The sequence below is a fragment of the Synchiropus splendidus genome, chromosome 14 (genome assembly GCF_027744825.2).
Source record: "Synchiropus splendidus isolate RoL2022-P1 chromosome 14, RoL_Sspl_1.0, whole genome shotgun sequence".
NCBI classification, from domain to species: Eukaryota; Metazoa; Chordata; class Actinopteri; order Syngnathiformes; family Callionymidae; genus Synchiropus; species Synchiropus splendidus.
This window is the reverse complement of record NC_071347.1, coordinates 19,950,638-19,975,895: the sequence shown is the minus strand read 5'-3', so window position 1 is coordinate 19,975,895 and position 25,258 is coordinate 19,950,638. Positions and strand designations below refer to the sequence as shown.

At 42.2% G+C, this 25,258-nt stretch overlaps 1 protein-coding gene across 6 annotated transcripts in view; it reads right to left on the bottom strand.

The window, feature by feature from the left end:
• Positions 1 to 441: 441 nt before the first annotated feature.
• The window catches only part of il34 (interleukin 34), an 88,627-nt gene continuing 63,810 nt past the window's right edge, over positions 442 to 25,258 (bottom strand). For all 6 annotated transcript variants that reach the window (XM_053884579.1, XM_053884581.1, XM_053884580.1 and 3 more), the window contains 6 exons: positions 18,339 to 18,442; positions 14,996 to 15,073; positions 14,853 to 14,930; positions 12,963 to 13,070; positions 10,347 to 10,530; positions 442 to 3,731 (listed from right to left, as the gene is read on the bottom strand). In XM_053884579.1, coding sequence (XP_053740554.1) covers positions 3,673 to 3,731; positions 10,347 to 10,530; positions 12,963 to 13,070; positions 14,853 to 14,930; positions 14,996 to 15,073; positions 18,339 to 18,442 — 611 coding nt within the window. In that variant the 3' untranslated portion in view covers positions 442 to 3,672. The remainder of the gene's footprint in view (positions 3,732 to 10,346; positions 10,531 to 12,962; positions 13,071 to 14,852; positions 14,931 to 14,995; positions 15,074 to 18,338; positions 18,443 to 25,258) is intronic.

Genomic DNA, 25,258 nt, shown 5'->3' with positions numbered 1-25,258 from the left:
CAAATATATCGTATTTCGATAAACTGCATCATCGCGGTCAGGTGTAGATATCTATCAATTTAGTTGTAAATTAAACCGACACAAAAACAGTTACCTGACTGCGGATACCCTTATTTTGTAAACTTCCGGTGCTGTCTTACGGAAAGCAGAGCGGGACAAAATTGGCAACGTGGCCAAAGCTGTCAATTGTTTTCTTTTTCACAATATTTCAAGCGTTTACTCTGTCTTTACTCAAATAAAAGTCGTTCAGACGCGTTTTAAAATGTGATTTTAAATGCAGTGATTACATCACAAATGTCACAGTATGTATGGCATGTTCTTACACAATTAAATTAAGCCCTCACCACAAAACACATACAACTTGGAATATTTATTCATGAGTTCAAAATAACCATTGGGCTACATTTGTAATATCAACAGCTTATTGCACATGATGGAATATTTGACGATGAACAGAACAGGCAGTCCAACAGCAGAGGTTTGCGGAAAATAACTACAGACACGGTATTATTTGATAAAAAATAGTAATTTAATTCATATTTCTTTCATAAAAGTATTGTCACATAGCATTATATTTTTCAAATAAATATAAATAAATTCAGTATCTTTTGTACATAAAACTTGCTTGTACGGTCAGTCCTCTGAAAACAGAGTGTCTGCTTGTGGTCATCTTCTGTATTGTTGCCATCAGCAGTGGGGAGTGTCACTATAAGCTCCATGTTATGGAAGTCAAGCAAACCAAAACAGAACTCTCATGATTACAGATACAAACTTTTCATTATACGTGGTTAACAAAGTTCAATAAAAAAATGTATTCATGGGATATTTGACTATTATTGTTCACCATGGAAATGGAGCACAACTCAACATACAGACACTTGGATCCTTGTGTTATTACACTATACCCAACAACTTTGGAAATTTGGGGGTTGACTGTCTCTTCATAATCATGTTTGATACAGCCAGAAACACTTAGTTGGTGCACATTGTGTCAGTGTATTAACAAAAGTCTTCAGTCATTGAACATCAGTCAGTTTTAAGGAGATAAAGTCAAAGCTTTTGAACTGCCTATTTGCTGGAAGGGAAGGATTTGCTCTTCAAAAGGCACTTAAGAACCATCACATCCTGCATCTGCTAAGAAGAAGAAAATGTCGGACCCTGAATGATACATTCATTTCACCCTGGCTGTCCCTCTGATGACATACGAGTGAGAGGTTAGGTTTTAATTTTCTCTCCACATCCACAGCTGCTTCCCAGTCTTCAGGAAGTGGCTCCAGTTCCATGAACATATCTTCGCTCAAATGACATACACAAGGCACTATTTTTATGAATGAAGAAAGCTTAATTAACAAGGAAACTATAAACTTCATTCAAGCTTGCGTATTAAATTGGTCTCCTTCTAAAGAAAACATCTGATAAATCGATGAAGCTTCAACCCAGCTGCGTGAGCCGCATCTTTAGTCATGACCCCTGAGAACTCTTCCCCTGGCTGCAATTGTTGCTGTTGTATGTATGTGACTACCATGAGTCACATACATGACTAAGCTTTGGCATTGCTCATAAGGCACACAAGAACAAAGTGTAATTCATGTCTGAGATACAAGTTGTTCTCATCAACTTGAAATACTTGGAACACTCTGTGACCAAATCCTTGTTTGGCTACAGCAGCGCAAGTGAGAAGAAGGCATGTGTCTGCCGGAAAATGAGGCGGAAGGTTCCGTGGCGAATCACCAACTGCAGGTCAACAACAATCACTCTGTCACATCCATCGTCTCTTTTATACTCATTTGAAAGCAGACATTAAAAGAGAAATAAGCCGCACAGTGATGACGTCTTCAGCGATCTGCAACAGCTGCACATAATGAAAGTGTTATTACTCTGCTGTGTATAACCTGTTGCAACACTTGACTTTTTGTCACATAATAACAACGTCATGAATGTCTCCTGATGTGTCTCAGTGGAAAATTGGATAACAAGTGTTTTTATTACACATGAAATGTATTAGAAAAGGTTATTAAGGACGACAACAGAAAGATCCTATGTGATTTTGAATAGCTTTTTGTCCAAACGTCCCACATTTGTAGGTTATTTTGTTGCTATTGGAATGATTATAACACAGTTGGAAACATTTTTTTTGGAATGTTAAGAAAGTGTTTGAGGGACGAGCAGCAGAGCTGAGTGTCTAGACATTTTTATCTGGGGATGCACAGGGTTGGCGGATAGGTTGATGGAAAAAGTTGTGCATCTTCTCGTCAAAGCTCTGTGAAATAGAGTGGGAATACATTGAGCATCACTGTGGTGTGTCGGCGAAGTGTCATGGCTGCTCAGCAACCGCCAACAACGTACCATTTCAGCAGCCCTTTAGAGCAGAGTCAGACCGGGCCGTGTTAAGCGATGGTGGAAGGGCCAATGAAAAGGTTGCGGTCAGCACGCAGCCACCACCACCACGAGAGCGACTTTAGAGAGTGCCAACCATTTTCTTCCTCTTACTGACAATTTAGGGTACTCATGTGGAGACACCAGTGTTTTTAGACTGTGGGAGTGAAGCACAGCCAAATGACAGGTTTTTACACCTCCTACTGTATGTCCTTGAGTGACGTTCGTGGAATAACCATCCAAATTTTATGTAATTTTTTATTTGTTTTTATTCATGTCTGTTCTTATTTTGCAGTGAGAGGGAAGCTCTCACCACTGTGCAACCAATAACCAAACAATTGCCGACTAGGAAGAGAGGTGCAACCTGCATTCTGAGCTCTGCTGCTCATCCCAAAATGCATATAGGAAATGGACAATGGTTATGTACGAGACTTGACATAAATATCCAATATATTTTTAATAAATAAAGTTTCATCGAACTCCCTGAAGCGATCAACTCTTTTCTAACCACCGTCACTCACAAGTCATCTGGTCTTCAAATAAAGCGCAACTTTTGAAAAAGTCAAATGGGTCAAGCCTGACAAAAAGACAGCTCGAGGACTGAGGCAATTACTGACTATTGCTTTTAGTTCGGAATTTAATTTGTGGTTTGATATTAAGGCATGAGAGCATCTTGTCACTTCCTTCTGACATTTAGTGCTTATGAGAAGCCCATTCATTCTCCCATCTCGGGTTCACTGGCAGCGTTCCAGTGAATCCCTGTGAATAATTGATTAAACTAGCATCAGACTGCTGAGGAGCCACAGGGTGCTTGCTCGAGTGCCACCAGATCAGGGTGCATCTTTAGTCACAGTAACAACAGTCGGGAGTAAAACAGGGTTAAAACAGTGGTCATTTTCCTGGCGGATCGTAAATAACAGGTGTAAATACAAAACACGGAGGGTAGTGAAGACTGTCAAGATCAACTCTGATCGTGGTGTTGGGGTAGTAGGTGAAAAACAGTAGTTGTTGATTTGAATTAAAGTCGTCGCAGACCATCACACAATACAGTGTGGGACCAAGAAGAACAGGTGGAATCTGTTTTCAACACGCTTTTGTCTAGAAGTGAGGCGGAAAGGATTTGACACTCGAACCATCGAAGAGTCTTTAAAGGGAAATTCGTCTTGTTGGTAAATAAATCCATGCTTGGAGGAAGTCGGACATTCCGGACCGTGTTTGAGAGATCCCGGATCAGAGCTGGATTTTCTTCTGTCACTGTGGATACTGTTTCTGCTCCGCTTAGCTCTGGTGAGGCGGTCACCCCACTTGTTTCAGCTCTTTCTTCCGACCTTTCCTCCAGTGGGATAAACCACAGTCTGCAAACACACAAGAAACGGAAGGGAGAGTTGTTTACTTCAAAGTTTGAAGAAAAAATGAAGTTCACAATGTATAGTTTGTCATTTTGACAAGCCAAGTGCCACTCCAACTTGAAGAGAAATAAATGTCTTTCCGAATAAAAAACACATTTCTCCAAACACTTCTGGACCTGGCAGAGCTTACGCCAAGGCCTCAGTCACAGAGAAAGTCCAAAACTGCGGGCTTCAATTCACTATTGCAGATGACTTAAGTGGCTGATGAAGTACTCGTTGATCGCAGATTGAAGAGATGGAGGAGAAGCCAAAGACTTTGGTCAAAGTTTCTTTGTCCAGTGGTTGGCTTTTTCTGCCTAATATATGACCTTAAAGTGCTAGAAATGCGTTGTTTTCGCCTGAGTGTCCGCAGCTGCGCCCACAGACCGGATCCCCTGGAGGAGCAGAGATGAGAAGCAGCAGCGGAGACCTGCTGTGGTGTCGGAACTTCGGACACGCATGTGAAAACAGCACATTCTGAGCGCTTAATGTCAATAAAAGAAGTGAGGAGTTCATTATTCAAGTTCAGAACACGGCTCAGTTTGTTTCATTAGTCAGTCTCCATGCTGGAGCCTGTTTTCAAAACTAGTTTAGATGTGATCCTCATGCCTTTTTAAGACGAAGACAGCACCACTGCGCCCGTGGCTTATAGACCGCTGTGGCTTATGTATGAACAAGATCTATTTTCCTACTAAAATTTATCGGGAGCAGCTAATAGTCTGGTGCACTACAGTCTGGAATTTACGGTACTCAGTCAACCTCTGTATGTTTTTGGACTGTGGGAGGAAACTGGAGTGCCCAGAGTAAACCCACACAAGCACAGAAGGAAATTACAAACTCAAAAGAACAGGAAGGACTGGGGTTGCTCAAAGCTGGAAGCAAGCCTGTGAACATTTTACTGTGAGGTGGCGTTGCTAACCACTAGCCCAGCGCGTGCCCAATACACGACAACATGTCACCTATAAAAGATGAATTAGGGCTAATAATGTGCAGTTAAGAGTCTTCAATATCGAACTCTGGAGTTCAAACTAACTCTGGCCTCAAGCTGTTGACTCATTACAACTTGTTTTTGTCACAAGTTGACAATGACGTTCTTTCAGCCAGTTTCATCAACGAAACACACATTTCAAAATTTGATCCAGAGCAGCGTTTTCTCGTCCTGGAAAACATAAAACGCTTAAAAGCAGCAGACGTTATTTATTAGTTGCTGAGCAAAGAGTGACGAATTTGGCCCAGATGAACATCATTTAGACAAAATTATTTATCAGTTTGTTTTTTTTTCCCGAAAGCTTTCTTGCGGTGGGAAGGTATGGACGGTCAGTGGAGAACGGCGGGACCAAAGACATTCTCACTGCGCCAGCCTAACAATAATATAGAGAATTCACTTTCAATCTCAGAAGTCTGTTAGGAGGCACAAATGTGGGAGTAGCTTCACATGTAACGTTGGCTCTCTTGGATAAGACAACAATATAAAACAGATGGATGGAGGAAGGTTTTGTAAGTTCACTGTTATTTCACTGAAATAGATTGATGCTCTTAAACCAAAGCATGCGCTCTGCAGAAGACCACCTCTTGGATGGTCTTCTGCATAATTGTTATTCTGGATAATTGTAATTAAATATTACCATTTGTAGCCACATGATAAAGAGGATGGAAAGAAGTCCAACCTCAAGAATTTTATCATCACGTCAAACACTGTCTTCTTTGGGTCATTTCCACTATGAAATATAAGATTAGAGAAACCACAAGACAAGAAGCATCACATGTGGGGGGAAAACTGAACGAAACAACACCACAAACGCCAGGGAATCACAAGAGGAATGCAACACAGCGATTCAAGTGGTGTGACTCTTTGATGTACTCATTGAGTTGGTTTGATATATTCCCCATATCTAATATAATCTAATGAGAAGGCGACATTACTCTGTCATGATTCGTCACATGAATGGAAATATTTTAAGAATGGTTCACTCTCAAGACTTGTAATTGCATTCTACAAGTCATCGTTCACCTATTAAGTACAGACTTACATGGTGAAACGCCCATGTACATACCGAACTCAACAACCAAGCCATCAAACATTGTGTGATTGGATTCATTCGCAAGGTTCTTTTTTGTGCAAACACATGTATTTCAAAGGTTTCTCTTTTAAACATGAGTTTAAAGTGTATTTTCAATATCCTCCCTCTTGTGAGAAGCACAAAGAACTGCATGATGGGATGACTTCATTTCCAAGTCTTTCCTGTCTGGTACATTTCACAGTGAAGTTGTGGGAAACCTTCTGAATTCTGTCATTAATAAGATAGTTATTGGTGATATAATGCCAAATAAATCATCTTTTTACAGCATTATCTGTCTTCAGAGGGTTAATGAAACAACAAGCAATGCAAACAAAGATAGGTGGGAAGACTGTGAAAGCAGTCATGCATCATTGGTTTAAAAACAGAGACACAGAAAGCATAAATTTAAACATTTCTCAAATTCAGATCCAAGTTTCTTGGCGTGCAGGAAAATATAAATCCTCATTATTGTTCAGTTGAACACGTCCAATATTTGGAAATGTTATATCACTAAGTGTGTGTGTGTGTGTAAATGGAGAAGAAATTGGATTTTTTTTTAACCAAATAAACCATCACATTTTGTGTCAAAAATCTTCATTGTTTGTTCGGTCATCTATCTATCTATCTATCTATCTATCTATCTATCTATCTATCTATCTATCTATCTATCTATCTATCTATCTATCTATCTATCTATCTATCTATCTATCTATCTATCTATCTATCTATCTATCTATCCATCCATCCACCCATCCAACCATTCACAGATCAACTTCAGCTTTAAGACATTGCCAAGCTCAACATTGTCCAGTTATTTGTTTAACTACAAAGAATACATTCAGAACCACAAGTTTATTAGTCATATAATCACACACACTTTTATTTATTACTGCAAAAACTGAAACCCTATCATTGGAACTAACTGCATTTGATTTGGTATTAGTCTTGGTCTTGGTGTCACCCGCTTTTTTTTTTATCTCTGTCTCGTGTTAGGTGGCCTCGACAACAACACTACTGCTTGGTAACCAGTTAGAACACAGACAGTTTCAATATTCTTGTCTACACCAGGCAGAGTTTATTAAGTTTATCGCTGCCTTTCACCACTATTTGTTTCGGTCATTTTCTCAGTGGTACTCCAAGACTCCTTTTGCGGTCACCCTAGCCAGAGTTCCATGCAGCTCCCAGTCAGACAGCAGTGTCAATACTGACCCATGCTGGTCCGGTTCCAGAAGAATCTGGTGCCTTCCTCCAATAACCCTCAATTTTGTAGGATCCTGTCAAAGGCTCAAGTGCCATCATTTAATCCTGGAATTTAACAAGATCCTGTGACAAAGTTTACTAAGTTTGAGGAGTTTGAGGGAAGATATTCATGAAAGGCCTTTCTCTCCCAGACTTGACTTAACTATAATACAGGAACCCTGACATGGTGACAGCCAAATATAAATGACATGCAATTTGTCTCATAAACATTAGCAGCTGTTGTGGAAGCAAGTGGGGATTTTCATGTGTCAGGGAGCAGCTCTGGGCGAGCAACGTCTCCGACGTATGACTTCATTGAGGCGCACGGAAACAGGTGGAGGAAATGAAGCAACCGACATGCTTGAACAAATCATCTGAGTCTAGAATCATTTTATTGTTGGTCAGAATATCGCTTAAACTCCACTTGTTATTGGCTGGTCTGTTGAACCAGTGGAAGCCAAAACCATTCCCACAGCGGGGTAATCAACGAATCAGTCGTCAACTCGAGTCTAGAAAACATTTCACTGTTCACTTTCCCTCATCAACAACAACAACTTTTCACTGCTGGGCTTTTTTACTCTTAAGTCTTTGTGGTTGGCAGAAACCACTCCATCTCACACTGATCGTGTTGAGCTTTGCCTTCTGGCTCACGTTGTTTCATCTGCTCTCTCTTGATTTGGTTGTGTTTCATTGATTCAAAACTTCTACTTCCTGTTGATGTTCAGGGAAGCCATCTTGGAGACTCATGGCGGTGAGGATACTCCGACCTTCTGATTTGGAAATCCAAACAAGACAAGCTCTACCAGCTCACATGCGGCTAGGGACAACTGTCTCGGCCACTCAGACCCTCAACACCAGATGTCTGCAGCACCGTGTTCCTTCCCCCTGACTCATCTGCTTGTCCACCAACTGCTGCACCTCCAGCCGGTCTGTCAAACAGATTTAGTTTACGGATGACACCACCTTCACCAGGCTCATCTCAAATGAGGCCTACAGGAGGGAGGTGGGCTGGTGCAACAACCTGGAGCTGAACTACCTGAAGATCAATTACAAAAATATCCAGATTCACTACCCACACAGACAAGGATGTCCATATCCATATTCAAATAGTATTGGATATGGGGGCCTTAGAAAGGCACTTTTTTTATATTTTTATCTTGAAGAAGGTGCGAAAGGAACTTGTAAAGGAACAGCTTGGCGACAGATACATGACGCTTAAGTAAATTTTGAGAACCAACATCAGATATCAATCCAACTAGCGTGTGTTTCTCAGAGCCTGGTCCATCACAGGGATCCATTAACCTTTGGCTGGAAATTCGAGGGTCACGCTGAAGGTGAGTGCATACTAATGTGTGTAATGCTTCCCATATGAGCGAGTCATCTTGGTGTGAAATCGGCTAAACTGTTTACGCTCCAGGAAGGCGCGTCGCTGTAGGACGTCCAGGTTTTAATGCTGCTACTGAGGCGCATTAGCCACCAATGAGCACAAGACAGCAGGTTATAAAACTCACCGGGGATTTGTTAGCAAAACCTTCTCGTTTTTAAGTACTGTTTGGGGCATTAACAGGTCATAAAGCATTTCCACATTCTTGTGTGATTGTTGCATCTTGAATGTTTAAAATGTTTTGACACGGTTACTGAGAGGTGCGCCAACGAACCTCCAGGAACAGCTGGTACTATGATCCTGGATGAGGCAGGATTTTTGTACACTTGTGACAAAGGTTGTGGAGTTGACTCCAGACAATTACACGGTGGTGGAACAGCCCGAGCACATGACTCCCCACTCAGGAGTGCGGTTTTGTTCTCGTGTGAAGCGCATCCCGGGCGATTACTTTTCCTTAAATTCTGACGCAGTTTGGTTAATCTCAGGACATAAACTGGCCAAAAGTATTTTAAGATGATCTTGTATTAGTTGCACCTGGCTTTTTAACATGAATTAATACCGTAGTTTATTCAAGTGCGGAAACAGTGCTACTTTTGTGAGTGACTGCTGAAAAATGTCAGGATGTGAGGAAACAACAGACAAGTCTTTGTGTGAAAAGTAAAGACGGACAATTTGTTAAATGGATTTGACTTCTCTGTGGTGAATTTGTCATCTTATATAATCAATATCGTGCATCTGATATTGGCAGCGGCCACTAGTAACCCCGGGCCCTAGGAATCAGCAGAGAAAAAATGATGCGTGTCCACCTCATCATGAGTTTAAAGGGTGATTTACAGTATGCTCAATGTTACCTATGGATCCGGATACGGATGGAGCCTTCTGTCCGTGCTCTGTGTGAATGTTATCCGTATTTCTGCACGTTTCCACTAAGCTTACAGATACGGACCAAAGAAAGCAGTGCCACCGGAAACTGTCGGAGGCAGCGTTGCTGTTACTACCGACACGAAGAAGTCATAACAATGGCGGGAATTCTCCGTCCTACAGTGCCGATATATTTAACGGCCTCACCGACCACCGCCTACGACAATGCTGCCTCCGTTTTCCTCTTTTGTCCAAGAGGTACATGATCAATACTTCTTCCACAGTCGCACTGTTGGTTTTGGACATTGTTGTTGTCATAAACCTTTGACTGTGGGCTGCTCCCCCATCTGAATATATTGGTGTACAGCAATACCAACATAAACATTCGAAACGGACAGGTACAGTTTCGTACACAATAGGAGCATACGTGGGCCTTAATGGTATCCACGTTTTTGCAATGTGTTAAGGAGTGTTAAGGAGGTTGTAATCACCATCCAGCCTAGGATTTAGAAGTGATGAATCCCAGTTCGCAGATTTGTGACTCAAAAGTGAAACCACGGATGAGTCCAAGTCACTGTAAAGCCATACAAACACCAAATTACAAAACCAACAGCAGTTAGTCATGACGTGTTAAAAGGGCAGGTTCGTGGGCACCATCTTTTTAGCATCTGTTTTCTATTCCAGCCAGGATTCACTGAGTGGTACCAGCCCGAGGAACAGATCATTTTTCAGACCCCTTGAAAATCCACCAATTCAACAGGAATGAAAGAATCGCTATCAGCATTGATATTAAAGAGTGATGACGGAGGGAGTCACCAGTGAAGCCTAATAGTACAAGTCAGGAGATGTTTTTTCCCCCTCACTGAGGCGTGGTAGAAAGTACAGCAGGTATTTTGGCACTGGAATTTTAGGATTTTATAACTTCATCAAATGTGGGAGTGTGAACTAAGGTGGGTCGAGGAGCCCCTCTATATTCAAGTTACCGGGACTGTAACATTGTTTGTGTCCTAAGTGAGCAAAGCTGCAAAGCATACTTACAGTTGTGCGGCGCCTCGGGACTGATAAAGCACTCACTAAAGAGGCAATGCATGGTGTGCGAGAGGTTGTCGAGAAGAGATTTCGGAGTCGCTAATTTCCAGCTGGACTGTGGCACTCTGTCGGGCTCTTCGGTTAACCGGTCCCAAATGTCCTGAATGGCCTCTGGAAGCTCCTGCTGGAACACCTGACACACAGATACACAAAGGCAGTGAGTCTTTGCACACAGCTTGTCAGGTCTGAATAATCATCAGCTTCAATCTCAAGAGGAATTTCATCGGCAGATATGAGAACTGGGAGATGAGAACCACAACCAACAGGTCACAGCATAAGGGGACCTTGCCGAAAAATGCTAGGCTCAACGTTGATAAGGAGACTAGAGAATATAAAAACTCTGCCTTCAGTCTGCAGACATGATTTCATCCTTCTCTGACACTTACTACCCTCCCAAGTATCTGGACCCTTTTCATGCACTTTCCCTTCTTCTCTTGTTTTTCCAGATGTTTCTAGTCTTGTAACTTGGACTTGTTTTTCATTGTTGAGGATCCATTCCTTTCAAGTTTCAGTGTCTGCCTTTCATCACTGTGGGGTCCTCGGACCGCTGACTTGCTACTGTTTGGTGCTTTATCAGCCTGGTTTGCTCAGCTATTTCAGTTTCACTCTACCCTCTGGGCCCAGTTTTTCTGATTGAATCGTATTTGGAATGGAACAAGTTGGCCATAAGCTCTGTTGGAATAGCGCCAATAGCGCTATGATCTCAGCATTATATCTGACCAGTCAAACCATTAGCACACAGTTGAATTCGTAAAAGAGAACAGCAAAGAAATGGGATTATTTTATCGCTTACTGCTGTAAAAGTGTAAATGAGGCAGAGTCGAATTGATGCTTTTATTGCAAAAGCTGGTTAAATTATGCTTATGGCAAACAGACCCCATGCAGACCTATGGGGACTCACAAATTTGGAGAGTCTCTAGGAAAATGTCCAGCTTTAAATCCATTAATTCTGACTCGGAATAGGGAATGAAGTGCAATTTGACTCTGCATTGTATAATGAACGCATGCGACAGCAACAACTAAAGAATATTTTGGCAACTAGTCTTGCATTCTAGGTGCACCGATCCAAGAACACAGGGAGGATTGAGAACACAATATTTATGAGTATAAATTGGCAGCTGATCACAAGGTCTTTGTCCAACCATTGAGATGTTCGATCTGCAAATGCAGAGGCTGAGAAAAGTGTAAAAACATGGGCCCAAAATGCATGTAAAAAGGGGCTGTGTTGTCACTGGCAGAACCGAGTTCCGGTGCGTTCATCATCATCTTTCACTCTCCCATAAATCAGATGATGCTGTCGCAGCAAATGGAGAGAGCAAGTCGTGACCCGATGCTGCACTTTAGTTTTCTATGGATGAAATCTGTACGCTGACCAGGACCAGGAGGCCGAGCTGTCAGCTCATTGTCAATCTTAAGGTCTTAAGGTCGTGTCAGTGCTTCATCATAGTTTAGATCTTGACAGAGTGTTTTGCCTGCAGCCTCAAAACCACTGTCTGCCCTGTTTAAAGATGAAAAGACTGATGTAAATGCACATAAAATTGTTGCGAGGAAACGTAGGCAGTAGGGCTCCAGAATCTGTTCATGTTTTGCAGAATTATGAATTTTTCCCAGGTTTTTAGATAAAGGGTCGGCCAGCGCCGATGCCCCTGGTGTGCCATCCCTTTGGTCCGTCACCCGCACGTTTCTTCCTGGTCATCCGTGTCAGACCAAGGTACTCCAGCAGCCACACGTGAGGCAGCCAGATTGAAAAGGAAGAGTCCTAATGTTTGTTCACAAGAGATGAAGGGTTGGGGCTTTGGCCTGACAGAGGGATTGCCCCAGGGCCTTCAGTCACAATCTGCTGAGGTGAAGAAACAGGTAAAGCACTTGATATAATCTAAGTGGAAGAAAATCACAGACAAAAGCAGGAGCTGAAATCTGTCTTCTCCATTGGATCTCAGCCAGAATGGACGGATGGACCTTCGTACAGTCCTGAGTTCAAACTGTGACCGCATGGTGCAGATTTTAAATAGGAATTTAAGGATGATCGGGTCTTTCAGTGACCTACCAGCACCTCTTGATGTTGAGGGATTGAATAGAACTAGGATGTGACGATGCTAGCTTTCCACTCTCTCTCTACCTGCTTGGCGAATCCTTGTTAAACTGTCATTTTTTTTCTAAATTTGGCCCACATGTTTCCTCTCACGGAGCGAAAACAAATGCAGATATGATCACCATGACCTCATTAGATCAGTGTTCAGACTCTCTGTCTGCTAACTTTTTACTGTGATGACAAGCCTGCGGGGCAATCGAAAGATGGAATGACTTGATATAAATAATGCACATATTCTAAATCTGTAGCGAGGCGTTCAGTATCAAGTCCAACTTTTAATCACTGACGCATGTTTGACAGAAAGCCTAAAAAGGGGCGAATAAGTGATGTTTTATTGACGCTCATTATGCCGGTTTGGAAAATAGGATTAGCGTGGCAAAATCCTCTGACCTTCCATTCCACAGAGAATTCATTTATCCAATATAAAGTGACTAAATATAAATGTGAGGGACTCATCGGGACCTTTTACGTACCTCGGCAGGATATGAATGCACAAAGACTCCTTCCACGTCCCTGAAGCGACGCTCCAACTCGCCAGAATATGACCGCGACGGATGTCTGCCTGGCATCACCCGAATAATCTATAAAACACAAAATGAAATGACTGTGATTTCTCAATTTTATTTGAGGAGAATTTGAGTTGGCTATTTGAAGAAATGGAACAGATCTAAAACCAGAATTGTGTCGATCACAAATTAAGACAAACCGATGTTTTTTTCTGGAGGACCTGTTTTGGGGCCTCCGCGTCACAAGATCGTGTTGAGCATGACGGCCTCAGCCTCGGGGTGAGTCATCTGAGTTTCTTCAGGGATTCAAGCTTCTCCGCTCATTAGACTTTGTGTCAGAAACAGCATTAGCACGACGGGATGTCTGACGGGGTCACAGAGGCCGAGACACAAGACTACTCCTGCGCCCTGCTGCGTCTCAGTAGAGTAGCAGGAGAGGCAGGTTTGTTTTGCTTATATCAAGATAGGTTTCTCATAAACCCCCAGAGTCAGTAACCATGCCGACAGGTTCTAGGCTCAGTAGAACATGAACCGATTTCCTGACTATGCAAGCAGCCTTGTTTTTCATTCAAACAAATCAGGATACTTTCAGTTTTGCTTAATTGGTTGTTCTACTTGAAACTTCTAAACCAACAGACAAGCAAAGGCTTGTCGACGTGCACAAGGTTTGGGCCCTGGGCGCCTGAGCTTGCCCTTGTGAGTCAGACACTGTTGGAAGGTTCCCTTGATTTTCTGACAGTTTCAAGTCTCCGTTGGAGTAGTCCAAGTTTTGGGAGCTCATATATGGAATCCCTTTTTAGGGCTGAATTCTTGATGTAGCTCAGCTTCATCTGGCCTCCAGCTGCTCCCACGTAAATAGATTCAAAGGGTTTGTCACTAAATTCCAATCAGATGTTTAACGTCCATTCCTTTAACAGGTCACGGGAGGACGGAGCATATCCCACCTTCTTGGGCTGAGACTTTTGGATTTGGGATTTCAATAATTTTCAATATTTTGTTGTTCATCTGTTGAAATTGAAATACATTTTAAGTGATTAAAGATCTTTAGTACAGAAAGTCATCAAAATAATCCAATATTTTAAGTTTTTTTTTTTTTTTAATGCCTACTGTAGTTGTGAATAACTGCATCCAAAACATCTCAGCATTTTCTCTCCCGTTCACCATCAGAAAGTCAAATCTTCCCTTGCATCAAACGGCAGCTACCGACTGTCTCTGGAAAAGAGGTGCCACGCACATGTTCTTATTCCCGCCTTCGAGCGACCATCTTGAAGAAATCTTGAAGTCATATAAACTGAAGGCGTGTAATGCTAAAAACAAACCGTCACTTCTACCAAGGCGATTTATTTGCTCAAGAGTCTTTGAGTGCTGTTTTTGCACTGATGAAGACCAGAGACTTGAGCATCTTTAACTGGTTTCGGATTAAGTAACTTTTACAAGCTTGTATAATACTGTGCTCATTTGACAATAGAGCCCAAACATGGTTTTGATTATGCTAACTAGTTCTGCTTTCTTGTTGATTCCTTTGATGGGAAATCTTTATCAGATTATGAATGATTCTGACTGAACTCCAGTGTCACTCTGGAATCCTTCTCTTCAATATCTGCCTCTTAAATGGATCACACGATCATATATGTCGATGATACACAACTTTATTTAATTTTTAGAACACAGACAAACTCCTTCTATAACTTTGTGAATTCACCGTCTTCTGTCGTCTCTGCTCCACCCTGCCTGCACTCTCTTCCTCGCCTTCCCTGATCTATGCTTCCATCACGCTCATCTTTGAGTATTTTTCACAACTCACTTCTCTGCTGCTGCTGCTGATACATCGCATTCGACAACAGACAAAGATCTTACCTTTTTTAAGACTCCTTGGTTGACTTGGAACCACAACCTTTGGAGAATAAATTGGTCTACGCCCTCCACCTGTAATCGCTAAGGGGAAGAGGGAGGGGTGTCAGTTTGAAACATTTTAATGCAAAGCTAAAAGTTGAGTTTACCATTCTGCTGATGTTTGAGAGTTTAAAAACTTCCTTGAAGTGGACTCTGATTGTGTAGTTGATGGGGAAGTTGTGCTTCTGCAACACAAAAGGAGCATTAAAGAAATTAGCATCAAACTGCATTAAACTGGAGAAAAAAATCCATATTTCATCACATCATTTCAAGAAAAGCTAATTCGAGCAGGTCGTTGTTAAACACGCTACTGTATCCATTCAATCCATTTAAGCAAATTCAATCATGGCTGCTGCATGATGGCGCCATACATCATTATGGGCTTTGCCCAACAACAACACAATGTAGCCATTGATAACAGAGGATTTGTTGAGGGCCGCTTCAACCTCTCGAGCGGGGCAGCCCTCAATAATCCCTCAAGCAGTGCATATCAGGCCGTTTTTGGGAGCACACGTTACGTAAAACAGCAGCGCGAGTAAGACCGCGGTCGGCAGTAAATGATGATGCTGACACACTTGGATTTGGAAACCTTGCGGTTGCTGAGCCACATGAGGGTCTTCCATTACTCTGGAGTGCTCCCCGGAGGGAATCAACGTTATTATTGGGAAACCAAAATAAAGAGTGTTTTGGCATCCAAGCTATTGCACTTTACATCCGTCAAACCGTCAAACCTGCAGGAGCCTAACCTTCACATTCCCACCACTGACACACTCAACACCATAAATCTTTCAGAGGCTCTCCAGAAAAAAGAATGTCCTCTCATTGTCAGTGATATTAATGACTAATGACAACTCTGAGACTTTCCCGCCGAATCGTTTGGATGGTTGTGGGTTAAATAAATGAACTGCTGGCCTCACACTGATCATATGATTACGTGCAAGAACATGTGGAAGAACAAGACATTCTTTTTGATCATTGAGATTTTCTGGAACTGGATGACCCAAGGAGACCCAACTAAAACAACCTTGGAGGTAGAGCAGAGCCTGAATGCAACTCACAACTGTTCGACTAAACTCCTAACTTGTTATTCAAGTTTAGTCGTGGGATCTAATGAAGGCTTGGAATGCAGCCTTTTGATCTGGAGACACATGGCAACAGAATACAGGAGGAATCTGGAGGCTGGAATTAAAAGAGCAAAGGTTGCTGACCCAATCCAGGGTCGACCTTCCACCTGCGAGACATAGAAGATGCGCTTTTTTTTAACATTGGCCGAGTCTGTCTGCATAACATCTGTGGAAAGTGAGGCACTACTGGCTGCAGACCTATAATTCCAGCGTGTAGTTGTTTTGCTCTTCAGGAGTCAACTCTCTGAGGTCGGCATAGGTCACCTTCCAGAGGAGAGAGTGGTGTTGGGTTTGTAAAGGTAAGTGCAAAAGAACCAAATGACATCTGGATCGAAGAAGAAGCAGGGCGAGCTGTCGAACTTTTCCACTCAAAAAAGCCGTAACAATACTTGGTGACACTTTACTTAAAAGTCTGACCTACAATACATTATCACTCCACGAATACGGCATCATAATGCAAATATAAGGCTTTATAGAACATGTTATGAGTGTTTGTAATTATGTATGGCAACTTCTGACAAGGTTTATAAAACATTAGAGATTGTGGACTTTACTTAATCTAGTTATAAAGAACCGCAGAACCACTAACTCTTCTAACTAAAATACATGATTATAAAATGTTCTATGAAGCCTTATAAATGCATTATTGTATCTTATGAATTCACTAATAATGCATTACAAATGAGGCCTTAATATATGAATATTAGAACTGTCAATTGCTTAATCTCAATTAATCGCACTAAAGCTGAGTTAACTTGCGATTAATGGTAAATTAATCAAACATTTTGTACCTCTTCTAAATATAAATTGATGGAAGATTTCATCAACACAAGAGTGAGCATTGATGCAGACAATGTTTTGCCTTTAGCCTCTTCCGTGGCTGTCAGGAGGTAACTCTAAAGAATGTTCCTGACAGTATCTGTTATGTTGCGTTGTTGAGTAAAAAAATGTTTCCATGAAGAGAACATTATTGTCCACTCTGGTGTTGATGACGCCTTTAAGTTACATTTAGAACAGAAAGAAAATGTGGGATTCATTTGCCATTTATCAGGATTTTAGTGCGATTCTAGTGCGATTAATTGATATTTTTGCGATTATAATAGATCCTAGTACTTCAATAAGTTCCTGACTGTATCATAAGTCATAGAGTTATTTGATATTTTTTTATACTTATACTTGAGTGACAAAAACAGATGGGTTTATTTACTTCTGCTGGAGTCACTGGCATTTAAGTAACAGTACTTTTACTTGGACATGGTTTTTGTTTTCTCAACCCACTTCTGCTCTGTTATTACTACTAGGGGTCAGAATTACAGACTCCTGGGATCTTGGGCTCAGGGCAGAAGCCCACCCACAATGTGGCCCTGGGTTTGGTTCCAACATGGGCTACCCCACGACACCTCTTCTTCATGTCTGAGATCATTTGAAGTGTTGCACAAATAAAGTTAAAGCCATTCAAAAACAGCACACCAACAGAGAGAAGTGCTCTACGCCCCATGTGCGGTCATCAGCCTACAGGGGGATGTTTTTGCTGGACTACACTTTTGCATCTAACATGAATCTCCCGCAGAGTCTGTCAGTGACTTCTAGCTGCTCGAATGAACACCTGTCCCTCGCCACAGTCCATCAAAATGTTTGACAGATCCTCCACCAGTATCATCCTCAAACCCGCCTGTATATCCGCTCCATAGTTACTTGGTTCACAGCAGTAGGACGGATGTCCAACAGTGAGAACCAGTTTGCTGAAGGATCCGGTTCCTTTTGATGGACAACCCATCACTCGTCATGGTCATGAAAACAGGAACTGGCCGAACGTCTTGACAATTCACATCCTTGCCACGAGCTTTCATTCAGTGTAGGAGAGTATTCCATCCTTCTTCATCACCACTGGGTAAAACTGTCCTGCTACTGACAGGGAGGCATTTTAGGGGGTGTTGGGAACCGCCCAGAATACGAGCCCAACCACCTTCCTCCTATGAGGGACATTTAGATCACAAGGTAGTGGAGACAACATCATCACCTCCCTCATCCATCAGACTGTCAGACACTCTACCCTCAGGCAACAAGCTGAGGCGCTTCATGTGTGGAAGAACAAGGACCAGCGGCTAGTGAACTCAATGACATGTCACACTTTCGCCATTTGTCTGTATTACATGGTTTTTAGTTCATATTCTTTGTAAGTTTGTAAATTACCCGCCACGCTGACCTGCTGCCTTGAACCTTTTTTTTGTTTGTTTGTGTGCAGACGCGCTTTTCAATGCTCAACACTTTCTTTTCACAGAGCTTTGTGTCGGCAGCTACATGGTCACAGACATCATCCTCTTACCATGTACCGTCGCCTCTGGCTGAGCGTGTCTCGGAGCGTCCTCAGTGGAGTGCACATGCTGGGCGGCGTCGGCACCATCAGAACAGGCGAGAGGAGAAATAGGCCTGAAGGGAGACATAGAAGGAATTTAACATTATGTGCTTTTTATTTCTCATGTCATGAGGCCCATGCCTTTGTCTGGGTAAGTGTTTTGTTGCCTCCATTTCGTTACCGCAATGACTGAGAGCCACCATCAGCCAGTAAAGAATTCCTGTATATCACTTGTTATACTGGCCATTAAAGCTGTTACCGATTCTAAGGGTACAATAACTACATTTAGTCTTCACTCAGAAAGTAGTTTTTTGTGAAAAAAGTTATTACTAAAATTAGTATTACTACTAACATCACTAACAGGCTTCATTGTACGTAAATATACTGTTTCTTTTCAAAAGCTTGGATTGAATCTTTTCTTGTAGCTGCCTTTGCTGACATTCCCGACATCTTGGTTTCACTAAAATGGGTGTATAACACTGCAAGATGCTGCAGGTTGTATCCCATCCATTCTTCCGCTGAGCCTCCGGGTAGGTTGACCTTGGATAGTTTAGTAACAGGTCATTTTCCCCCAGGTCCATCTTTCTGTCCCCACTGAGTGTAGCACCCTCTTCGGGTGTTATTTTTTTGCCGCGATTCTACAGCATCGCACAACAAATTTTTCCTTATACTCTGTGAAAACTGCAGGGGAACTTCCCACCTCCTCATTTGTCCATGGTCTCACTTTGCTCATAGTTGAATTTTCTGCAACACATGCTGATAACAATGGATTCCGATTTTGCTCTCCATAATGAAGCGTACCAAAGAAGGGGTTTGGGACGGGGTCTCAGAAGGGGAACCCTGCAACAGAGCTTCAGAGGAGTGATCCCTGGGTCTCGCCCCAGTTGATAAGACTCGCCATAGAAGCAACTACTCGAGCTGCTACGACAAAAACGACTTATTTTTATTCTGTTGTTTCTAAGAAGCTGGGTCACTCTCTTCCAAAATCAACTTATTTGACTATGAAAATATTTTAATCCAGTTCTGCTTATGTACACAATCACACAGGTTCTCACACACAGACGCGTGTTTATTATTTGCTTGGGTCAACCAATTGATTTGAAAAATTCCATCAATAATCTTCATAAATAACCTCGCCGTCTTTTTCGTCTTCTGCTCTACAGACACAGTTAGTTCTCAGTTATCAAATTAGTTTTATTGGATAAATCGTTTAACTCCACGGTGAACCTGGTTTACCTAAAACAAGAATCAGACTTATTGTTGGGAACTGAGCACATGACATTTTCAAACTGATTGGAATCAGCCTTGCCATGCTGAAAGCTCAGCTCTTGGGGCCGTGATAGCATCGATGTGGACTGATGCTATGTTGGATGATGAAAGCTGAGTGTTTGTGGGAGTGTTCAGGAAGTGTGGCACGAGCAAAATGAGGACATGGTGGCATCGGATCCCCCTCGATCTGAAGCCAGAGAGTGAGTTCTTACTACCAGAGGTTGCATGGTAAGTCAAGCTGCAGCTGAACCAAGTGGCTAAAGGCGAAGCAACTACTTATCACCATCTTCATCCATTCCTTCTTACCTCCTCCTCTACCAGCTGCAGGGAGCTCAAATCTACCCTTGGGGCAAGAGCTGAGGGCCACACTGGTTATGTCAGACGCCAAAGAATCTAAAGCCATTTGTCAATATACTTAGGACTGTGAGAGGAAACCAGAGTGCTCAGCGCCGTCAGACACAGCTGCGGCAGCAAGTCCACATGTTTTTGAATTGCCATGAGGCTTGGCAAAAAAAGCTAGGAAAACATTCTCGCCTCCTGTTTCACACGTAAGCGTCACTTTTTTCAGCACTTCTCGGGGTAAAGGACTCTCTGGTCGTCAATCTTCTGCGTGATTAACTTCTGCTGAGCTCAGGTGTTTATACTAGGTATATTCCACAGACTTCCATGTCAGTCTTGAGGTGTTTTCCCGGAAAGCCGTGTGTGGTTGGTGATATTTACAACTGTCAATTCAGCATGAGGGTGAAAGGGGGGGGCGAATGGCCTTCGGAACAAAAAAAATAGAAAGGCAGAAATATTTATTTTGTCATGATCTAAGCATTTTAACTAGGGATGGAATGGTACATGGCTGTCGGTCTATTCAGCATGTGGGCCGACGAAGAACTTCAATATGTGCTCCATATGGTCTGTAAAGCAGGAGCACACAGTACAGTAACAGCCATACAGTAACATGGCTTCCACAAAAACTATTCCACAACTGGAGCCTGATGATCCCTAGTGACGTGTCCTCTTCATCGGGAAACCTGCGGCTTAAACAACCTAATATACGGATTATTATGGGGGAACTGGTGTCATGCCACCCAGATATTGAGTCTTGCCACATCAGACAAATGAAAATACAAGAGATTTAGGCTGTGTCCCATTTCTCACTCTAACACTGGGTCTTGCACGTTCATGTGTAAGTGTAGTGTGTCCCAACTCCAAAGACAGAGGGCACCACTTGCAAGAGGTAGCAAAAACGTTGGAGCTGTCATTTCCAACACGTCTCCAAACACTTGATATGCACGAAACAAAACACAGCGCGACAGCCAATGACACGTTTATGCGTGATGTTGTGTAGTGTTGTCGCAATTGTTAGGGACGTCAGTCACTTCACTTGGTCGTGGGAGGGAACTTCATAGTGGAGGGCGCTCAAAACCAGGTGCTAGTGCTAAGTGCTAGTGTTAGGGGGAAAAACGGGACTCTGCCTTATTGATATATTTTATCAAGCTTATATTAAGGCGCACTCAGTGGGACAGACGCTGCTTTGAAGTCCTGCGTGATTTAGGGAATGTCTTGACGGAAATGTCATTCAAATATATGGCTTCTGAATACTGCTGCCCACAGTTCAGTTTAGAGCGAACAAAAAAAAAAAAACAGCTTGACATCATTAAAAACATACGAGCGAATCAGTAACACCGACTCTTGACTGCCAATTAGAAAACAAAAACCGTGCTTCCTCTCCAACACCACTCCATTCGTCAGGGGGTCCAAACACAAACCACAGCTGGTTTGAGTTACGCGGCCGGACATAATGGTCACTAAAGCGACAGAGTCCATGCCACGGCTCCCTGATGCAATGAGTGCTTCAGCAATCCAAGAGGCATCGTGCCCAGATGTTACCATCATCCCAACAACTGAAAGGGACTTGGAAAAAGGCAAACATTTACAAATCACTCTCTCTTAAGTGGCGTCAAAGGTTTATGGTAAGTTTTGTCAGAACTGTACTGCTCCGGAACGTCGTCTTCTGTTTCAAATGTGCTATAGAAGTCAATCATTCTCAGATGTCTGGATGAAATTTTAGACATCACTCTGCGACCTCTGCGGCTCTCTCCACTGTATACGTCGATCCACAGTGATCTGAACACTAACACATGTTTATTCTTGCATTCTATGGTCTTCATGTTTGTTGTTACAAGCTGAAACTGTCAAGTGAAGTTGACCCCAACACTGGCACGCTCACACGTGGATTTCATTAAAGGGTTAACACGAGAGCTGGTAAATGGGTGAATCACTGAGGGCAGCTGGAGGTGATGCGTTCACTTTCGAGAATCCAAATGGATGGAATTTTGCTCTTGGAGAGAGAACAAACTACAACATACTACTAAGATTCCCCAAAGAACATCATTGCCGCACGCTTCCTCTTTTGTTGTTATCAGTCTTTGGGTCATCAGGAAAATGAAACGTTTAAGTGGAAATGGAAATGTGTCAGAGCAACATCTTACGACGAGTGAAGTTAGGAATAATTCACAGGAGAAACATAGTTTTTTTGAGGCTGCACTTGTGAAACTTCATCTATAACATGTAGAGAAAATTTTCCAGATCTCCATGTCCACACATGAAGGCAGTTGTGTTTGGGTCGGAGAAGGAAAAGCGTCTTCCCAAAGTGTCTTCGGGTGTGAGTGGAGCAGCAGGCGAAGGGAAGAGGAACCCACACCAACAAGATACAGCGGCCTTACATGAGTCTTCTTTGATCATTTCCCATCAAGGGATGCCACAGCAAGTCCCACACCCGCTAACTTGATGTCCTCATTCACCACATTAGTTGTCTTCCTCTTCTTCCCATCTGGCCTCACTAACTCTTGAGCTCAACCTCACTATATTCAAATGGTCTGACATCTGATGGAAATCCGATTTATTTTGCCGCATTGACTACATGTGGCTCAAACATGTGAGTGGACTGACCACATCAGTATGTCTGCATTCAGCAGGTCCGTCTCCAGATTGCACAGAAAAAGACTTTGTTCTTCGATCGCTGATGACAAATACTCAAGCGTGGCATAGACGTACATGAAACAGTGAACCAAATGCAGTCATATGGTTAAAACTTGATGTCAAGTGTGAAACTGCTACTTAAAAGCAAGTGCGTTCAGAGTCTCATGAAAGTTTGTGTATAAAGCTATTTTGCCTTAAGTCAGTAAATTTCTCTAATAATAATAATTTCAAGGTGAGACTTCAGACACAAAGACACATTCCTTTCAAAAGAAAAAAAAGGACCTTTTAGTGTGGGAGACACTTCACTCCACAAGACTCATGTAGACAAGAAGAGGCAGCAACATGACAGCGAGTTTGATTGATTCTCAGGAAGACTAACAAGCTGCTGCCAACCGGAGGAAGCCACAGCAGCAGGAAGAGCCTGCGAAGAACTGATGTTTCCAAAGTACAAGACAACTTCTTACATACATTTCCAACAGTAGTTTTAGATACATAGACTGAGGAGGTAAACACATGTCTATCCTAGATTTGTTTGTCTCAGTCTCAACCAGTACGTTTATTCCTTTCAAAGTGATCTGCTGTGTCGGCCTCTCACAAGACTGTTGGTGCTCCAGGCATTTTTAAAAAGAATGTTTGAGATAGTCAACAAGTACACAACAATTAAACGGCTATAAATAATATAATTATAGAATACTTTCTTAGTGAGGGAACAAAATAGACTTTTGCTGTTTTGTCCTTTTTAAAACACTTTTGTGCAACAAATATCAATGTTGTTTAAAAAACTTGCTGAAATTAAGTTAAGCAAATGTTGACAGGCACAATTTGGGCTTGAGTGATGGGAAAACCAAGTTGTTTGTGCTCTGTCTGTCGTTCGAGATGTTCCTCCAATTCACTGTCAAAATCCACTTCAACTGACTCCCTACAGCAGCACTGTCAGGATCGAAGATTGTTATCTGTGCTGTGATGTGTTTCATGAGAATGTTCACCTGAGACCACACATAAGGACAGAGGTAAATGAAGACGCATTGAAAATTGAGCTGGGAGCTTTTGGAGGAGCATCAAAGAGCAGAAATGTGTGAGAGACAGAAGGTCAGCCAGGACAATAGTTTCAGTAGAAAGCAAGGCACGATTCTGAATCTGGGGCATAAACAGAGGCTTTTTTTCCATTTTAGAGGGGGAGAGTTGTTGTATGGACGACAGGCGACATCTTACATCTGTTTTGCTTGACAGACTTGAGGGAGTCATGACGTCAACATCAAGTGAAAGCCAGTCACACTTCACTTCACGCTGACAAAGAACTGCTGCAATGTAGGTGGTCAGGTCCAAATCTCAGCATACGGGGACCCTATTTCGCCACAGCACTGCGGAGAACCCTAGGTGTGCAAGAAAATATCGATACCCTCAAATATCACGATACTGGATGGCACAATACTGCGTATATATTTTAAGTCCAAAACAAACGGATATGTTTGTGTTTTTGGGCTAAATGAAGTTTCCGAATGCTGGTCATAGACAACCAGATTTCACGAGCATTGAAGATCAGATTGGAACATCAGTGTTTGCTGTCACATGTGCCACACAAGACTCAAACACTGATGGAACTCAATACTCCAACACACCGAGCGGACCAATGTAGCATACAACTAACATGGAAGGAGTCGACAAGTTTGAATTATTAGTTGGAATTTTTTTCTTTGCTTTTGTGGTTGACAAATGACAATAGTTTGCCATACTTGGAGTATCTATCTATCTATCTATCTATATATCTATATATATCTATATATCTATATATCTATATATCTATATATATATATATATATATATATATATATATATATATATATATATATATATATATATATATAGATATATATATATAGATATGTATATATATATATATATATGTAGCCATATATCCTGTACGTATCGTATCTCCAGATTCCTGCGAATCCACAGCCGTACTGAAACAGTAAAACTTTTTGAGTATACAATACGGTCAATAAAATAACGTACATAATTCAAGAATTGTGTGGACGCCGCCCAAAACCAACATGGAACAGGAGGACGCCACTTGTTGATGTTTATTTCAAACCAACCTGTGAAGTTTCATCAGGATTGACATGTGAACAACAAGTGGACTTCGTCATCAGAGACTTGAATAGAAAAAAAAAACTGTCAGAGAGCAATTCACTTTTCTGCGAACCGTCGGAACCTGCTGTATTTAGCCGGGAGCTAGTCAATTCAGTCGTTCCCTTGATACAGTTAAAGGCTCAAATGTTGAGCCTTTAAATGCAGCAACTTGAAGGGAATCAACACCACATCAGGAAGCAGAGGAGGCCGGTTAAAAGGAGGTTTGGTTTTGGGTGAAAAAAGCAACCACAGCCTGAGGCCGGAACATGCGGGCAGAATTAGAGCGGCACGTTCTGTGTTGTGCGGAGTGTTCTTTTTGTTCCGTCACAGGTGTCTCTGATTGTGGCCCAGAAAACCGTGGTGATATTTTCATAGAATCACTGTGTTGTAAGCTTCATAATATATGAAGCGCCATGGGAAAACCATGAGCAAATATGAGCATGTGCTAGACCCAAAGGGGAAACCGTCATACATAACACGGAACACGTGAGCATTGTTATTCATTCAAACAATCAAAA